General features: G+C 31.7%; 2 protein-coding genes across 4 annotated transcripts; both read right to left on the reverse strand.

The window, feature by feature from the left end:
* Positions 1-4,282: 4,282 nt before the first annotated feature.
* Positions 4,283-7,548, reverse strand: LOC129296617 (bark storage protein A-like). Its single transcript, XM_054935205.1, has 6 exons — positions 7,210-7,548; positions 7,067-7,134; positions 6,103-6,258; positions 5,801-6,016; positions 4,635-4,814; positions 4,283-4,537 (listed from the first exon to the last, which is right to left on the reverse strand). The coding sequence occupies exons 1-6, from the start codon at positions 7,460-7,462 to the stop codon at positions 4,358-4,360; spliced, it is 1,053 nt and encodes a 350-aa protein (XP_054791180.1). The 5' UTR covers positions 7,463-7,548; the 3' UTR covers positions 4,283-4,357.
* A 3,276-nt stretch (positions 7,549-10,824) lies between these two features.
* Positions 10,825-15,567, reverse strand: LOC129296615 (bark storage protein A-like). 3 transcript variants are annotated; one of them, XM_054935203.1, is made up of 6 exons: positions 13,223-15,567; positions 12,902-12,969; positions 12,210-12,365; positions 11,928-12,131; positions 11,284-11,406; positions 10,825-11,174 (listed from the first exon to the last, which is right to left on the reverse strand). In XM_054935203.1, exons 1-6 carry the CDS (start codon positions 13,434-13,436, stop codon positions 10,986-10,988), a joined length of 954 nt encoding a protein of 317 aa, XP_054791178.1. In that variant the 5' UTR covers positions 13,437-15,567; the 3' UTR covers positions 10,825-10,985. The 3 variants fall into 3 exon arrangements, with proteins under 3 accessions (XP_054791178.1, XP_054791177.1, XP_054791179.1); XM_054935202.1 differs by having other exon boundaries at positions 11,284-11,463; XM_054935204.1 differs by lacking the exon at positions 11,284-11,406.
* Between the last annotated feature and the right edge of the window lie 611 nt (positions 15,568-16,178).

The following is a 16,178-nucleotide window of genomic DNA, read 5'->3' on the forward strand; positions in this document are numbered from 1 at the left end:
AACACCCGACATAATATTAAAGCACCCATTGCCATTTTCAACTTCTTCGTCTCATCCAACCCACGTATAATGCCATTAACCTCTACTTTGTGACCTTCTTCCTTTGCTCTTCTTCATGTATGCAGCCCTTTATTCTCTTTAGTCAATCTCTCAGTGGTAACTTCCTCCAACCTTTCTTCCATTTCATAGTCCAACCATGAGAAAAAAGGCATCCACCCTAACATTCATACTTGACACTCAGTGCCCAGAGCAAACAAACTCAAATCAAGAGAGATTAGTGCTAACACATACCTAATTGTAGTTTTTACATCCAAAAAACCTTCTTCTAGGATTATTCTCAATTCACGATGTCCACCTCGACATAATTTTTCCACGTAAACAGTACCTCAATGGAGGTAGGTGGTCCACTTCTCCAACTCCTTAAGTTTTTAATGCGACCCTCCTTCAATTGATACCTGACGAAGAACCTGTGGAATTGCCCATCGAACTTGCTCATGACATTATACTCATCTCTAATAAGTAGCTTGTACTTGGTCTAAGATTGAGACAAACATAAAAGATGGTCTATAGTCTGCTTCAACCTTTGATAGTTCGACTTAAATGCCTTAGTACTACTCTTTTTTTCTCTATTTTTTTCCTTTTCCCAAAGCCAAAATGCCACGTAACATAGTTAAAACAACTCATCTATCAACTCAACTAATAATCCAGCATACATGGCTTGCCAAATGTGCAAAATCGTAGGCCCCATAAACCCACAAACTGTCAAAATACATTGACTAAAAGATAAGATAATGAAGCAAAGAATCTTTGAGGTTGAGGGATATACATACCTCATAATTGAGTTTAAGATCATTTATGATATTTTGTGTATAATTTAAAGACAAATAATCCTTAACCTAACCAAATATAATAGATCATCGAATCTCTCTTTTATTTTAGTACATGTACAAATATTTCTTATAGAAAAGAAAAAAACATAGTAATTTTATTAAAATTTAAGAGAATATTTATTTAATATTAATTTATATAAAAATGAAGAACATTTCCGTGCGTCACATTAATTTCAATCAATCTTAGAGAAGATTTTTATAATTTACTTTTCATTTATAAAATAAAGTTGTGAGAATTCTAAAAGAAAAAATATATAATCTTAATTAAAAAATTTAAAAAAAAACTATATAATCTCTACATCAGTATAGATATATATATACATATGGATGGGATGGAGAAGACTGTGAGAAGCAAGAGCAATATGAAGAAGAGTTGAGATTTCTTCAGTGCCATCTTTTGATTGTCTACAAGCTTCTTCATATTTTCGCTCATTCAAAGCAAGTCAATTTATACACATAGTCATGCACTAGAGAATCGCTTTATTTTTAATTGCATATTAAAGTTTCCAATAAAAGTGTAATATTCACTGTTTGATGCCATTGTCTTTAATCTCTTACTATTTAGTCTAACAATTTTTTTCTTTAATTCTTTTCCTTGTTTATTTTTCCACCCTATTCATCAATCCATTAATCATTGCACTAAAAGGAACGATCCGCATATAGAAAATAATTAAATCAATGCAACAAAAATAATTTAAATAATTCATATATACAATAATATATATAATCTGCAAAATTTTCTTGAATTCATCCAAGGTGAAATTGTCGATTCAACAACACAAACACACATATTGGTGACAGTCCTGTACATGCATGAATCACTTTTGAAATTGCGGATGATTGGGTAAACTAATAAATCCATATCTTATTTTATATTGAATATCAAATATATTCATTAACCTTTTTGTTAGATTATGGCCCAAAAAATTTTAATTTTCAGATGAGTTTGGAAGTTATAAACTATATATATTATATGAATTATTCAAATTAATTTTGTTGCATTGATTTGTTTCGCTTCGTTCATTCCTTTTAGTTGAAAGTTATCATGGGTTGGATGAGTAGAGTGAAAGAATAGATAAGAATAAAACATTGAGAGAGTTATAATTAAGTGTTAAATAAGAAAGTTAATTATTCTTTAATCTGATTTCTACATTAAATTTCAATATTCACATGGTAAATTTCAACATCTACATGTGCCTATAGAACATGTGTGAATAATTAATTTTTGTATTTGGGACCTGCATGTATTTTTTTTCTAAAATATATGTTCAAAGAATCTAAATAAAAAATTCAAATTAAATTGTTGTTTACTTTTCATTCCATCGCACTTCAAATTTGAAGATACTTTACATCTAAATAACAACTATTATGTATAATCATAACAATAAAACGTTATCAAACTTAATAAAGAAAGATGATTCAATAAATCTAAATAAATAATTAAAAAAATTAAAATTCATTTTATCCTTCCCCACTTTAAATTTGAACATATACTTAGGAAAAACAATTTTGTGAGAAATTCTTGCACAGATCCATGCGCCACATCATCTATGATATATCCAATAAAAACATGATTCATTGCATAATCATGATTCGTGATGATAGGATTTTATCAAAAATTAATAAAGAAAGATGTTCATAGGAAATCAACGTTCGAATTATGTACCTTAAGTTAGTTGCAAAAGAATGGTAATAAAATCTATTTAAACAGTAAAATATTATATATTTATTGAAAATTATTAAATGCTATTAATCAATAATGTGATTATAGAGTATATGGTTCTGTGTATAAATTGACCTGTCCTTCCTTTTGACTTGAATAAAGAAGCTTAACAATCACAAGATGGCACTGAAGAGGCCTCAACTCTGCTTCACATTGCTCTTGCTTCTCACTGTCATCTTCATCCCATCCTTAGGTATATCTATGATAATTTACAGATTGAAGAACACTTATAAGAACATTGTTAAAATTGTTTGATTGTTCCTTTAAATTTACCCAATTTTATTTTAAAAATGAAAAGTGAACTATATTAATCTCCTAGGATGATTTTTAACATTACATAAATTTTTGTATTCATATTTTTTTTCAAAAGCATATACACATAATTTTCTCCTGAGATTCAATAAAATTACCATGTTTTTTTTCTTTTTAAATGGAATATTTGTGCATGTTGTAAGAATAAAAGAGTTATTTAATGATTAGTTAGATGAATTTGATTTCAGCACAGGAGAACGGAGAAGAATGCAAAGTGAACGGAGATTGTGATCCAAACGGACGATGTAATTATTTGTGTCCACGCGGGACTAATGTCTGTTACTTTGATTCCAACCTTCACACAAACCGTTGCCGTTGTTGCTATGAGATTTCTCCTCCTCATTACTTGCCCTAGTCATCTCTCTTTCTCATGTGAAGAATATGTTTAAAAACTTCGACTTTGTGATCCTATACATATATCCTATGCAATAAAAGTTATTATGATTTATATGTGAATATTTATACTCTTCTCTTTTCATTGATAAACAAATTAAATTAATTACATAAAACACTATAAGTTATGAAAATGAAAAAGGAGAAGAAAAGAGGGAGACATAAAAGAAATTAAATTGGATTCCAAAAGAAGTAAAACATGTCTGACATGAACATCAAAAGGTGAGGAAATTTTGTAGTTAGTTGTTATTCAGGGCATGTTTGGATGAATGCTTTTCCATTGCAAATGCTATCACAAAACTGAAATGAGATATGAAAATTAGCGGTGATCTTTTTTTTTTATCAGTAAATTCTCTCGCTAAAATATTTTTGACAATTTAGTGAAGGCATAGCAATGAAATTTATAGCAGTAGAATTTTTCATCATTAAATTTCGTCACTAAAATGATGACAGAATTTGAGATGGATTAGCAATGAATAATCTGTTGCCAATTGTCTAAGTTAGTTCTAACCAATTTGCATTGGGGTCACAAAATAAAAGCAATACAACTTATTCCCTCCGTTTAAAAATGTAAGGCATTTTTTAAAGAGTTGGATGTTCAAAAATGTAAGACATTTTTAATCTTTTAATGTATAATCATTACCTTTTTTTTTAAGTGCCCCTATTGATAATGAATTTATATTTATTGTAGGGTGTTTAATAGGGATAAATATGAAAGGACAGGATTAATTGAAAAGTAAATAACTATTTTATTGGAGGTGAGATTCAGTTAAAAATGCCTTATATTTTTTAACATAGGGAATATTATTTAGGCTTCATATAATAATGGGGAGCACACGCAAAGGATTACCATTAAGATTTGACAATGTTTAAATATGATTAAATCATCAGTGACATCAGATATCACATTGAAATCAAAAAAATCAAATGTAATGCTGATAAAACAAGTTCAGATTTAAATATATAGCAGTAACTGGTTGTTGTATATATTTGAAATAGCAGTGTATTATTAATAATAATTAGATGGAATTGGAAACGGTTAAAGATAATGAGAGATGTAATTTCGTTGATAAACGTTCAAGAATTGAATGACAGCCTTGGCGGTGTTGGTAGCAGCAAGAGATCCAAAGACCTTGATTTGATTTTCTCCTTCTTGCGCTCCTGCTAAATCTGACAGTCCTCTTATCACTATCACCGGATAATCATTTGACAAACTTGTCTGCAAAAATTGTGATCTCAGTCACATAAATACTCAGCATGAGAACTATGAAGTAATTAGAGAGAGAGAGAGAGAGAGAGAGAGAGAGAGATGATACCATGACGATAGCAGAACTCTCCATATCAAGAGAGGAAACATGGAATGTTTGGAAGAGGAAGTCCCTGTACGCTGCATTGTCCACAAATGCGTCTGCCGTTGACCCATTCAGTCCCACAACGAGCTTTGGTTCGTTTGGTAGGCACAAGCTTGAGTTCACACATCTTTCTAGCTTCATTCCCTAAACATATATGTATGAAACTTTTATTTAACACTATCATACTGACACACATGTAAAAGAAAAAAAAATAATCCTTTACTCTTTGTAATTTTGATTGGATTTTAAATAATTTAAAAAATATAATCTTTAATTCTTATAATTTTATTAGGTTTTGCTTTTAATTCTTATAATTTTTTTTCAATGTTTTCAGTACCTACAAGGACTATAACCATTGAAAAAAATGAAAACTATAGGAATTTGAAAAATCAAGGTAATCTAATCTTTCTAAAATTACAGGGATTGAAAATAATAAAAAAACTACATGGATTAAAAACAAAACTTGACAAAACTATAAGAATCAAAGATTGTGTTTTCCCTAAATAATTTAGTTCCTAAATTTTAGTTCGATGTAACTTAGTCCATAAAATTTTTGATTCATCAATTGAAACTTAGTTTTCAAACTTTAACTTATTACAACTCGATCCTTATATAATTTTAACAATTTAAAACACTAATATTGAAGTTTCAAAAAATAACTCTAGTTCTTAAAGTTTTTATTTTCTAAAATATAGGAAGCAATATTTTAAATGATCAAAACTATAGGGAATGAAGTCAAAGTTCAAAAATTAAGTTTTAATTGAGTTAAAGTTATAAAGATTGAGTTACAGCATCAATAAGTTACAACCAATTCAAAATTATAAGAACAAAATAATTGATTTTTCCTATACTTTATTTGGTCCTTGTTATAAGACAAATCTAATAGCTGCCTCACTAAACCAATGAAAGGTGATTAAATTATTAACTTTATCTATGAATAGATTAAAGTTCCAATTTTTGTCTATTTATGAAATGAGAAATTTTTAAATTCAAGTTAATGAATTTAAATAATAGTAATATTGAAAAAAAAAACATAATCAATTCTTCATCAAAGACTTTCAATCCAAGTTCCACGTCAATCAGTTGCAGGAATGGGTATGTTTCCGGCAATAGCATAATAGAGTAGTTACCTGTAAATGAGAAGCCGCAAGTTGGAGCCAGCGAGGAGAAGTAGGAAACCAGAGGAGACTTTGAGGTTCATTGGGCTTGCCAGTTTCAGAGTAGAACTGTTCTGCAAAATACTCTATTTTCCCCAACAAGTTCATTCCTTTTCCTTTTCCTTTCACGTTGTACTCTCCTACATCCACTTCCCCAAAGTCGCTTGAATCTACCGTCGCGTTCGGTTTCTGTATGCATACATCTGTGATTTAGTGGGATCCACACTACACGGATAGGCAATAACAAGGAAAGCGAAGTGGGTCCATGCACGTACCAACCAATCCCAGAGGCCAGTTTGAATGAACTGCTTGGGGATGATGACATCTCCAATGGACATGGAACTGTTCGCATTTCCGGCAATCCCAAAGTGAACGATTCCACTTATGTCAAACACATCCAACATCTGCTGTGTGGCTGCTGCCGCATTCACCTGCATACATATACATGTACACATACATACATACATACATGAGAATGATGGGAAGCCAATCAATCAAATATTCAATACATAGTATACGCCATAATCAATGGGAAATCTTTGTCTTCATCTATTTGTATGGAATGTTCGATTTGTTCAACTTTGTCTAAAAGCATATATATCACCACACATTATTCAGTTATAACTAGTAACTGACAATTCTAAGCTACGTATTTAAAATATAGTTATATTTATTTTCAAGTACTTTTCAATCCTAAGAGCGATTTCTTTGCTCGTTTTATTATACAGAATTAGGGCTGTACACAGCAGAGTTGAGTCAGGCATAATCCCTACTTAGTTTAGTGTTCTACCCAAGGACCACGTGTTCGGGTTGAGTTTGGCCCGATGAACCCGAACAACTCTAGCAAGGCCGAGCATATCAGGCCATCAGCTCACTTGAATAGTGTGCTAATAGATATATATATATAACATTTGATTTTTCTTACAAAAAAAATTCAAAGAAGTGTTTGAATTAAAAATTACAAAAATCTGTGATTATGCATGCATGCATGTATGTGTGTGTATATTATTTATCAAAAAAAAAAAAGGAACTACACTTGAATAACTAGAAATAATTTTTTTTCCCTTGTCCCATTCAAATATCATGAACTAACTCCGCACAACACATTTTTTTTGAGTCACATAGACACACACAAAAACAAATTGATAGCACATAATTAAATAACAAAAAATATGATCCAGTCAAATAACTATATAAATAATAAAAAAAAGGATATGACGAGATCTAAGGTTTGTGTACCAGTCCAATCCCACATTTGACATAGATAACTTTGCTATCATGCACCTTTCCCACCCTGAATCTTCTTCCTGCATCATTGTATATCAAATACACTCTATACATGATCTTCTAATTCAAAACTTGAAACTATAAATATGTGCGACCTGCGAGATCCACAAAGGGCTGTTTGGGATCAGATTTGAAGGCTTTGGTAGCGAAGAAGGCCTTCTCCTCAGGTGCATACACTGTGATGAGGCCGATGTACGGTCCCTTTCTGTTTATCTCTTTGATCGTCGTTGACTTTCTCGATCTCTTCAGTGGTGCTGCCGGTGAATGACAAGTTGAAGAGACAAGAATGACGAAGAAGAAGACCACAGCCAAACACTGCCTTACGAGCGTCCCCGGAGCTGCAGCCATGGCTGATATATTAATTGAGTTCAGGCAAGTTGCTTCCCACCGCACATTTGGCCATCTTTTATGATCACTCCCTCTCCATATAATATTCTTTCATTTCCTTTTATTTTATTGATTCATTTTTAATCAATTTGGAATTTCGTCAGTTCATATATTGCAAGAGACACATCCGATGCAATTATTGAAGTTGGGACCACGTGATGCACATTTCAATATATTTAAACTTTTCTTGAGATTTGATCGTATCTCGTGTCGGTGAGAAACCAATTTTTTTTAAGCAAGTTGCTGCGATTATTGATCCTAGTGGATGAGTAGAATTTAAGACTCAGGACTAATATTTAATCTCAGGATATTCAACAACTATGAAGTATTAATCCTAACAATAGTGGCAAAATTAAAACTATGTCTTAGTAGATGAATATGTTTTAATTTTATATATAGTACCATGCAACGAGCATGAAAGGAGAGCCTATCCTAAAAAATTAGCTTTGTTAGGTGAAAAAGCCCTTTACATTTATAAATCTCACACTACTTGTGAAGCTTCCCGATGTGAGACTTGTGACAATGCCACCCCGTCAAAAATCGACATCCCTAACAGCTTCACTCCACGGCACTTCACTCGATCTTTTGCTAGTCAGAACCCTCTGTGGGTAACCTTTTCCATGATACCGGCCTCTTAATGAAAGCAATAATATAATGAGCACAAGTTCGAAGGAAGAATCCATCTAAAAAAACTAGCCTTATTAGGTGACAGAGCCCCTCATATTTATAAATCTCACATTACTTGTAAAGCTTCCTGATATAGAATTTATGACATACCATGTAGCAGATATTGAATAAGATAATTAACATAAAATGTGTTTTCCTGCACAAGCAATTGAAATAGAAAAATAAAATAGATTATGAATATTATAAATTCTTCAATATCTTTAAAATTGTGTTATAAACTTAAAGGTCATGCATCGTTTATATAATTTCATTTAATTATAAATTTTTTTAATTAAAAAAAGTCAAAAAATGTCTTTTGATTTTTTTTTAAAAAGGGGATGTAAAATGTCAGAAATGATCTAGTCGCTTGTATCGTTCTTATCCATGACCAATCATGATAGAGGGAAATCAACCACGTGACGTCAACGCCTCAACTTGTCAGAAGAATGTGCTCCTTTCTCTTCTCTCTCTCTCTCGCCCTTTTACCAACATTTTCCATTTCCCTCACATGGATCAATATTCAATTATGTCTTTTTAACACAATATATAGAATAAAATATCAAAGTTTTAAAAATTAAGCTGGATATTAAATCTTGGACTGATTTAAAAATTAATGATTAATGGTTCAATCAGTTTTAAAAATTAGGTTGAATAATAAATCTGACAAGAGACTGATTTAAAGGTTAATGGTTCAATCTTAATTGGATCAATTTTGATTAATTTAATATATTTTAAATTATATATATGAATCATAAGATAAATTCATCTATAATAAAAATTAATATTTAAATAAAAATTCTTATACAATGATAAGAAAATTATAAGTTGTTTACTTTTATTTAAAATAATAGTATTTTAGTATATTTCATTTTGTAAGCATAAATAATACTTCCTCTATCTCAAATTATAAAATACTTTTAAGGAAGATTCAACGTCTCAAAATAGAAGACACTTTGATAAAAATAAAATTTTATTAATGATATTTTTTTAATATTGTCCTTCCTATATATTCTCTCTCTTTAATATTTTTTTATTGATAAAGTATTAAATGAAGAGTATTTTTAAAAATTTATATTTTTATTTTAAAAAATAAGATTGTAAAGTATATTTAGTAAATTTTATTAATATATAAAGTTTTATTTAAAAATATTTTATAATTTAAAATGAAGGGAGTATTATATGAATCTATTTGGCATTGGGGACGAGGGGTAGTTAAAAAAACATCTATTTATGAATACTAAAATGTCAAATGGTGCCGTTCACGTGAAAAGAGGGAAGAAATCGTACAGCAAAAAAAAAAAAAAAACGAAGTAAGTTGATCCGTTGGACTGGCACACGTATTCTTTCTCTGAAATGGCACATTCGTTAGCTTCTTTCGTTCCTTTCACTGTTGAATTGCAGCTTCCCTCACATCTTATCTGATGGCTTCCTCATAGATCGTGTAGTTTTATGACTGAAAAAACAATTCTAAGGTGCTTTTTTGCTACAAAATGTATTCTTATTTGTTTTTTTTAAGTCTATTTTATTCTTTTAATTTTCATCTTCTCTCTCACGCGTCACAACTCTTCCTTGTGTTCTGTGTTTTTTTTTCCCCTCAAACTCCATCTCCTGAACCATCCAAACTTATCAACCGTTTGGTTTTTGTGGTTTTTTTTTGTTTCTTGATCGATTTGATTATCCTCTTATTTCTTTTTGGTCATTCGGACCGAACTAATGATCGATTTTTAGTTCAATAAGTTGAACTGACTGATTCAGTTTAATTTTTAATACCTTAAAAAGTATAAAACAATGATCCCTTGCAACTAGAGAAAAGAATACAAGGATGGGTCAGGCTACTTGTTTAATTTTTTTTAATTTTGAAAATTGAAAAAAAATTTTATTAGTGCAATAAAATTTTTGGGCTCGAACTCAAGTTACTTGTTTAAACTTGTATTTGTTTGTTTAAAGACAAAGTGTGAAACACAAAATGCAGTTGAGTCCCTCCTTGTTACTAAGTTTAATTTAAGGAGTTGCTAAAAGAAAATTTCATTCTTAATCCTGTGATTTCTAATATGGCTAAAGGAGCAAAGGACAAATATTTGACAAGAATTTAAGTGACTACAGTGTCATCATCCTTGCACTTGGGAGGATTAAATGATATTTAATTATTTTTTGTAATTTGAACGTGTGAAAGTCTAAATGTTGCCATTTAAAACTTGAATTTACATCAATCCATTTGGATAATTAAAAATTTAAATTAAATCCTATTAATTTGGCTACATTTCACATTGCTGACAATAAATACTATTTATTAAATAGGGTAATGACTTTCTGGCCTAAACCCACAAGGATAGGGCTCATGAGGGTCAAGTCATCTATTTCCTAGCTTTATTTACAACCAAAAGCATCAATTTAATTTTGACTTGGGAATAAAAAATTTTAAAATTTCAGTAAATTTTTTCCTTACTAATCATATGAAATTATAAAACTACCTTTTTTTAATATTCATGTTAAATATTAAATAACTAGTTGTGAATTATTATAGAGTCAATTGAAAATAAATATATTTAACTAATACATGAAGGCGCGAGAATTTTACAGGGTTTTAAAAATTTAACATTATTATAAAATTTGCAACCAATTTTCCCACTTCTTAACACAAAAAATAGATCACATGATTAAATGAAAGTGCCTCTAAAGGAGTCTGAATATGCGCTAATTAAAGGAGGAGAACATTATATTATTGTAGTCAAGAACTTAACAGTGAAATGTAATGAAAATGCCTCTAAAGGAGTCTAAATATGCGCTAATTAAAGGAGGAAACATCATATTATTGTAATTAAGAATTTAACAGTGAAATGTAATGATGGTGTGAGGAAGGCAAAATCTTGAGAAGGTGAAGCAAAACTGTGACAGCATTAGTAGCAGCAAGAGCTCCAAAAGTATCAATGGCTTCGTCTCCATTTTTTCCCGCCATATCTGAGATGCCTCTTATCACTATCACTGGGAATCCATTTGATAAGCATGTCTGCAAATTAAACACATTCATTCATTCATTCATTCATTCATTCATCACTTTTTACTTAATTAAGAGACTCAATTATCATGCATCAGAGTGGCTGATTAAGAAGACTGACCATCACTACTGGGAAACTCTCCATATCAACAGAAGAAACTTGAAATGTTTGGAACAGAAAATCTCTGTAAGCTTCGTTGTCCACGTAGATGTCGGCTGATGTGCCATTCACACCAATTACTAACTTGGGATCATGTGGCAGACAAAAGCTCGAGTTTATACATTGTTCTAGTTGTATCCCCTGTCACAAAAGTTTCGGTGAGTTGAATCTCAATAAAACTAAATTAAGTCTAATGACTCAAAGTCAAAAGTCTCAGGCACTTAGCGCCTGCTGGTAGGATTGATTCATTCTATTGCAAGCAAAGCGATTCAATTTAGATCTTTATGAGTTGAAGACAGGAAATGGGACTTAAAAGGTACTTATAGATTACACACTAATAAATTGCCACAGATACAAACCTTTATTATATAAATTTTCTTTACAAGTATGTTTATTTTTATTTGTAACAATTATGAAAATTAATTTTGGCCCTCACTTTCTTGTGATCTTTCATTTTTGGCCTCCTCTTGTATCAACTTCTAAATACGTGCATCACATTAACAGTAGAATTCGAACCTTGCTCTCATAGGATATGTGTGCCGATTCATTACTAATAAAATTTAAAAGTAGAATATTGTTTTGTTAGAATGAAAAGATAAACTAACCTCCAAAGTAGCAGCAAGTTGAAGCCATTGAGAAGTAACCTTTGCCCAGATCAAACGCTGTGATAAGTTAGGTTTTCCAGTGACAGAAAAGAATTCTTCAGAACTGTAACCAACTCGTCCCAACAAATTTTTGCCTTTCGGCACATTGAAGTTTCCAAAATCCAAGCGAGCAAAGTCACTGCTTTCAAGTGTCCCGTTCGGTTTCTGCCATTATTAAACACATACATAAATTCAATTCGAACTTGAAAGAGAGCAAAATAATTATGAAGAGAATTGAAGTACCAGCCAGTCCCATAAGCCAGTATGGATGAATTGTTTGGGAATGGTGACATCTCCAAAGGAAATGGAGTCATTTGCACTACCAGCAATTCCAAAATGGAGAATTCCAATTACGTCAAACACATCAATCATCTGTTGTGTCACTGCTGCTGCATTCAGCTGTAATGGTGAAGCCAACACTAAACTCGCTTAGAGTTTTGAAAATATTGCATAAATAATCTCAATCCTCGTTAGGATTTCAGGAATGAATTAGATAAAAAGGTAGAAGAAAAGGGAAGAACGACATTTAATAACCTCTAAAAATATTATGTAAAGTTAAAAATCCTGAAATTTTGAAATTCAAAAAGGGATCGTAGTCTTCAATTGGAATTAAATTTTTTCTTATATTATTTCTTTCAGTATTCATCTTCCACATTTTCAATATTTATATTTTACATTTCTAGTACTTGATTTTTTTCTTCAAATTTTTAGTAGTCATATCAAATGTTTTTAATACACATCTTCCATGTTTTCGATATCGATATCATGAAAGATTATTATTGAAAATATCTAAAGTGACTACGTTCAGTATTGAAAATACTAGAAATAACCACTGAACATGTGAAAGATGAGTATTGATACTTCATCAGATTGTTAAGGCAATATTAACTGCAAAAGAGAAAGAACTGATGAATAAGCAATTCATGTGTACGTACCATTCCTACTCCACACCTCACAAATATAACTTTCTTATCGAAGATCTTCCCCACCCAGTATAGCCTCCCTGCAACCAACATTTTCAACACAAACTAGAACATAAGCTTCTTAACTACATGGAAACATATTCACAAAAGTAAGGAAAGAATGACAGCTGAGGACCTCATAATAAAATTAATACCTCTATCAAAAAAAAAAAAAAACAAATCAGGATGTCATCATAACTTTGGTTTCCAAACTTCAAAAAGATCCTGATTCGGCATTAATCTTTTAAGGAGATCCTTAGTTGTCATTATATGCCTGTTATATAGAAGATGAACCTGAGAGTTCCACAAAAGGGTGTTTTGGATCGGGTTTGAATGCCTTGGAAGCGAAGAAAGCGATCTCCTCAGGTGGGTAAGCCGCTATGATACCAAAGTATGGCCCTTTCAGTTTCAGTTCCTTCATCACTTGCACTGCCTTGCTTCTGCATAACGATACTGCAAATTCTGCTGTCAAACTCAACAGCAAAATTACCAATATTCTTGTACCCATGCTTGTTGAGCTTCACAGTTCTCGTTAACAGGCATGTCTCTTTACTCAGTTTAGTTAGCTCATGTTTTATAGACTGCGTCTGCCTCTTAGCTCACTTAACTTTCTCTCTCAAACTGATATCTGATTATGGTATGGAACAGTACTACCTATAAGTCAACTAACCAAACATGAAAGCTTTTGTCACTTAAGTTAAAAATCAAGATATGGAAATTTCAACGTTTACAAGGAATTGATTTATCTGAACGTGGAATTTACTCGTGATTTATTTTTAAAGAATTTTTTTTCCTGAATCCATTCACGAGAAGTCAATAGTCTGTTGAAAGTTTGATTGAAGGGCACGTGAGAGGGGTAAGTAGATATATGAATGTCAATGGGGCCCATGAATTCAAATCTCTCATCCCCTTCTCAGAGAGTGAGCCCCATGTATATGGTCTTTAGTTGTGTGGTAAAATTATTTTTATATCATGAATTATTCCTCCTTTGGGATAAACTTTTCCTAACGGCAGAAACAAATCCAGCTTCTCCATTTCCCACCACATTTATTTATTTAAAACAATACGGAATTGCCAGATACTTTACCTACATTATTATATCTACAATTTTCCAAGTGCAAGATCTAGTTATTGATTTCCACAGTTCAGGACGTCTTTGCTGTCTGACAAGGGTTTAAGCAAAGCAGCCAGAGATAGAGAAATTCATACCATATATAAAACAAAACTGGTGTCATCTTTGAGCTCGTGGTATAAGTTTATGAATTTAAGTTCTAATACAAATAAATGATTCCATCCTCTTAACATGGCCTAGATTTGGTATTTTTCACATTTTACATGTCATCCCATAGAAGCATGAAGGGGGCTGGATAAGTAACCATGAGCCCGGGTTGTGAGAAATTAGCTTAAACCAGTTTTGGAAAGCTAATCTGCAACTTCATTTTTCTATCAATGAATGTATCAGAAGGTTATGAGTTGATTAGTCCCCTCATCCTGAACAGTAACAGGCACAGGATACCCAAGATAATGTTGTCAGAAACAGTTTCATCGGTTTTGAAGCCCTTCAATTGCCTTCTTCCACTGCCATGCTCTTTGTTTTGCATCTTCAAATGACATTACTTTCTTTGGCTGCATTGTTTAATCAAAAGAAATCACAGATCATGACAATTTTAAGAGGTCAAAACGAAATCTAACAGGAAGGGCATTACAAGTTCCGGAAAACCCTTCAACATAGCTCTCCTCTTCATGAAGTTTAGACTTACATATGACATTGTAATGTGGGAGAAATACTCACGGCCAAATTATTTTGACGTCACATACCATGACCATTTGGTAAGAAGTAAGGTGTCGCTTGGTTGCCAGAAATGATGGGTATAGAATGGATTAAAGAAACAAGAATAAAAATGAACTAAATTACCCTCCCCCTCATGGTAAGCATAAAACTCAATATTATATACCACAAATGTAAAAATCACTCATGACTCTCAATCTCAAACTAAATTAGCCTCCTCCCATAGACATAATTGACTTATCTCCCCTCCATGTCTTGATCATTCCATTTTTATTTTTATTTCTTTAATCCATTTCACTCCCTTCCTTTCCAACAACCAAACGGTTTCTAAGTAACAAATTATAAGCCCTCCAGCATTAAGTCTCAGGCATTCCAGTATAATGATACTTCTGAATCCAACACTCCCCACATTCAGTTGGACGAATTCAACAATTATCACACACAAAGTAAAATAAAATATAGTGTGAATCATGCCTTAAAAGACACTGGTGTCTGAGAACGGCTTGATAACCCGGTTCTTAATTTATCTGATTTTTATTTCAAAAGTAAAGAAATAAGGAGTTTTGAAACGCCAAATATCTAATCTACCCACCATCTAAAACCTATCTTCTAAATTAAAGTTTTGTATGTTGGAAAGACTATAGCAGAGCCATGTATATCAATAACAATAATGCAGCATATTACTCAATGTCAAATATAATATGAAAATTAATTTATGTATTTATGCGTATTGTACATACCAGTTTATATCACTTACCTGACCAAAATATATAAATACACAAGCGCATGCCTCGTGATAATGTAGGCCTTTGCTTTACCATGTTATCATCATCTACTTACATTTGAACTAACCAACACACACCACACACACACACCAAACTCCAAAAATTATACATTGAAGAAAAATAACTAGCGATTTAATTCAATGCAACCAAATCAAATGCCATCACACACTGGAATTTAGGATTTATGTGGTACGCCCAAGTTCTAGTAAGACTCAGATTAAATAACAACCAAATCTATGTCTAGACCCAAGGAATAATTTGTTTCTTAAGGCAAGATTTCTACATGAGTTAAGACATTTTCCAACAAAAAGACCAAAATCCTCATGAACCTATTAGCTATTACCGGTGTTTCAATCCGAGTTCAATTTGTGAGGGCTCAAAAAGAACGCAGGGAAAAGGTGAAAACAGTTGACCAGGTAGCATTATAGCCTCTTCTATTGCTTGCATATACATTAAATCTCAAATTAAATATTTACTTAAAAGATTATACATATTGTCCATAGTCACGTTGAACTTGGGGTCTTCTTTTTTACCATCAATACACACAGCTTACGGTAAATGTAATCTGAAAAATTATAACAATATAAATATAGAGAAACAGGAACTTACTGGGCAAATCTTAAAATGTGAAGGACAGTCACTTGGACAGAAATTCACTTGGATTATCAGACCATAA

The sequence above is a fragment of the Prosopis cineraria genome, unplaced genomic scaffold, assembly GCF_029017545.1.
Source record: "Prosopis cineraria cultivar Desert tree isolate PC_DT_omini unplaced genomic scaffold, ASM2901754v1 PC367, whole genome shotgun sequence".
Classification (NCBI taxonomy): domain Eukaryota; kingdom Viridiplantae; phylum Streptophyta; class Magnoliopsida; order Fabales; family Fabaceae; genus Prosopis; species Prosopis cineraria.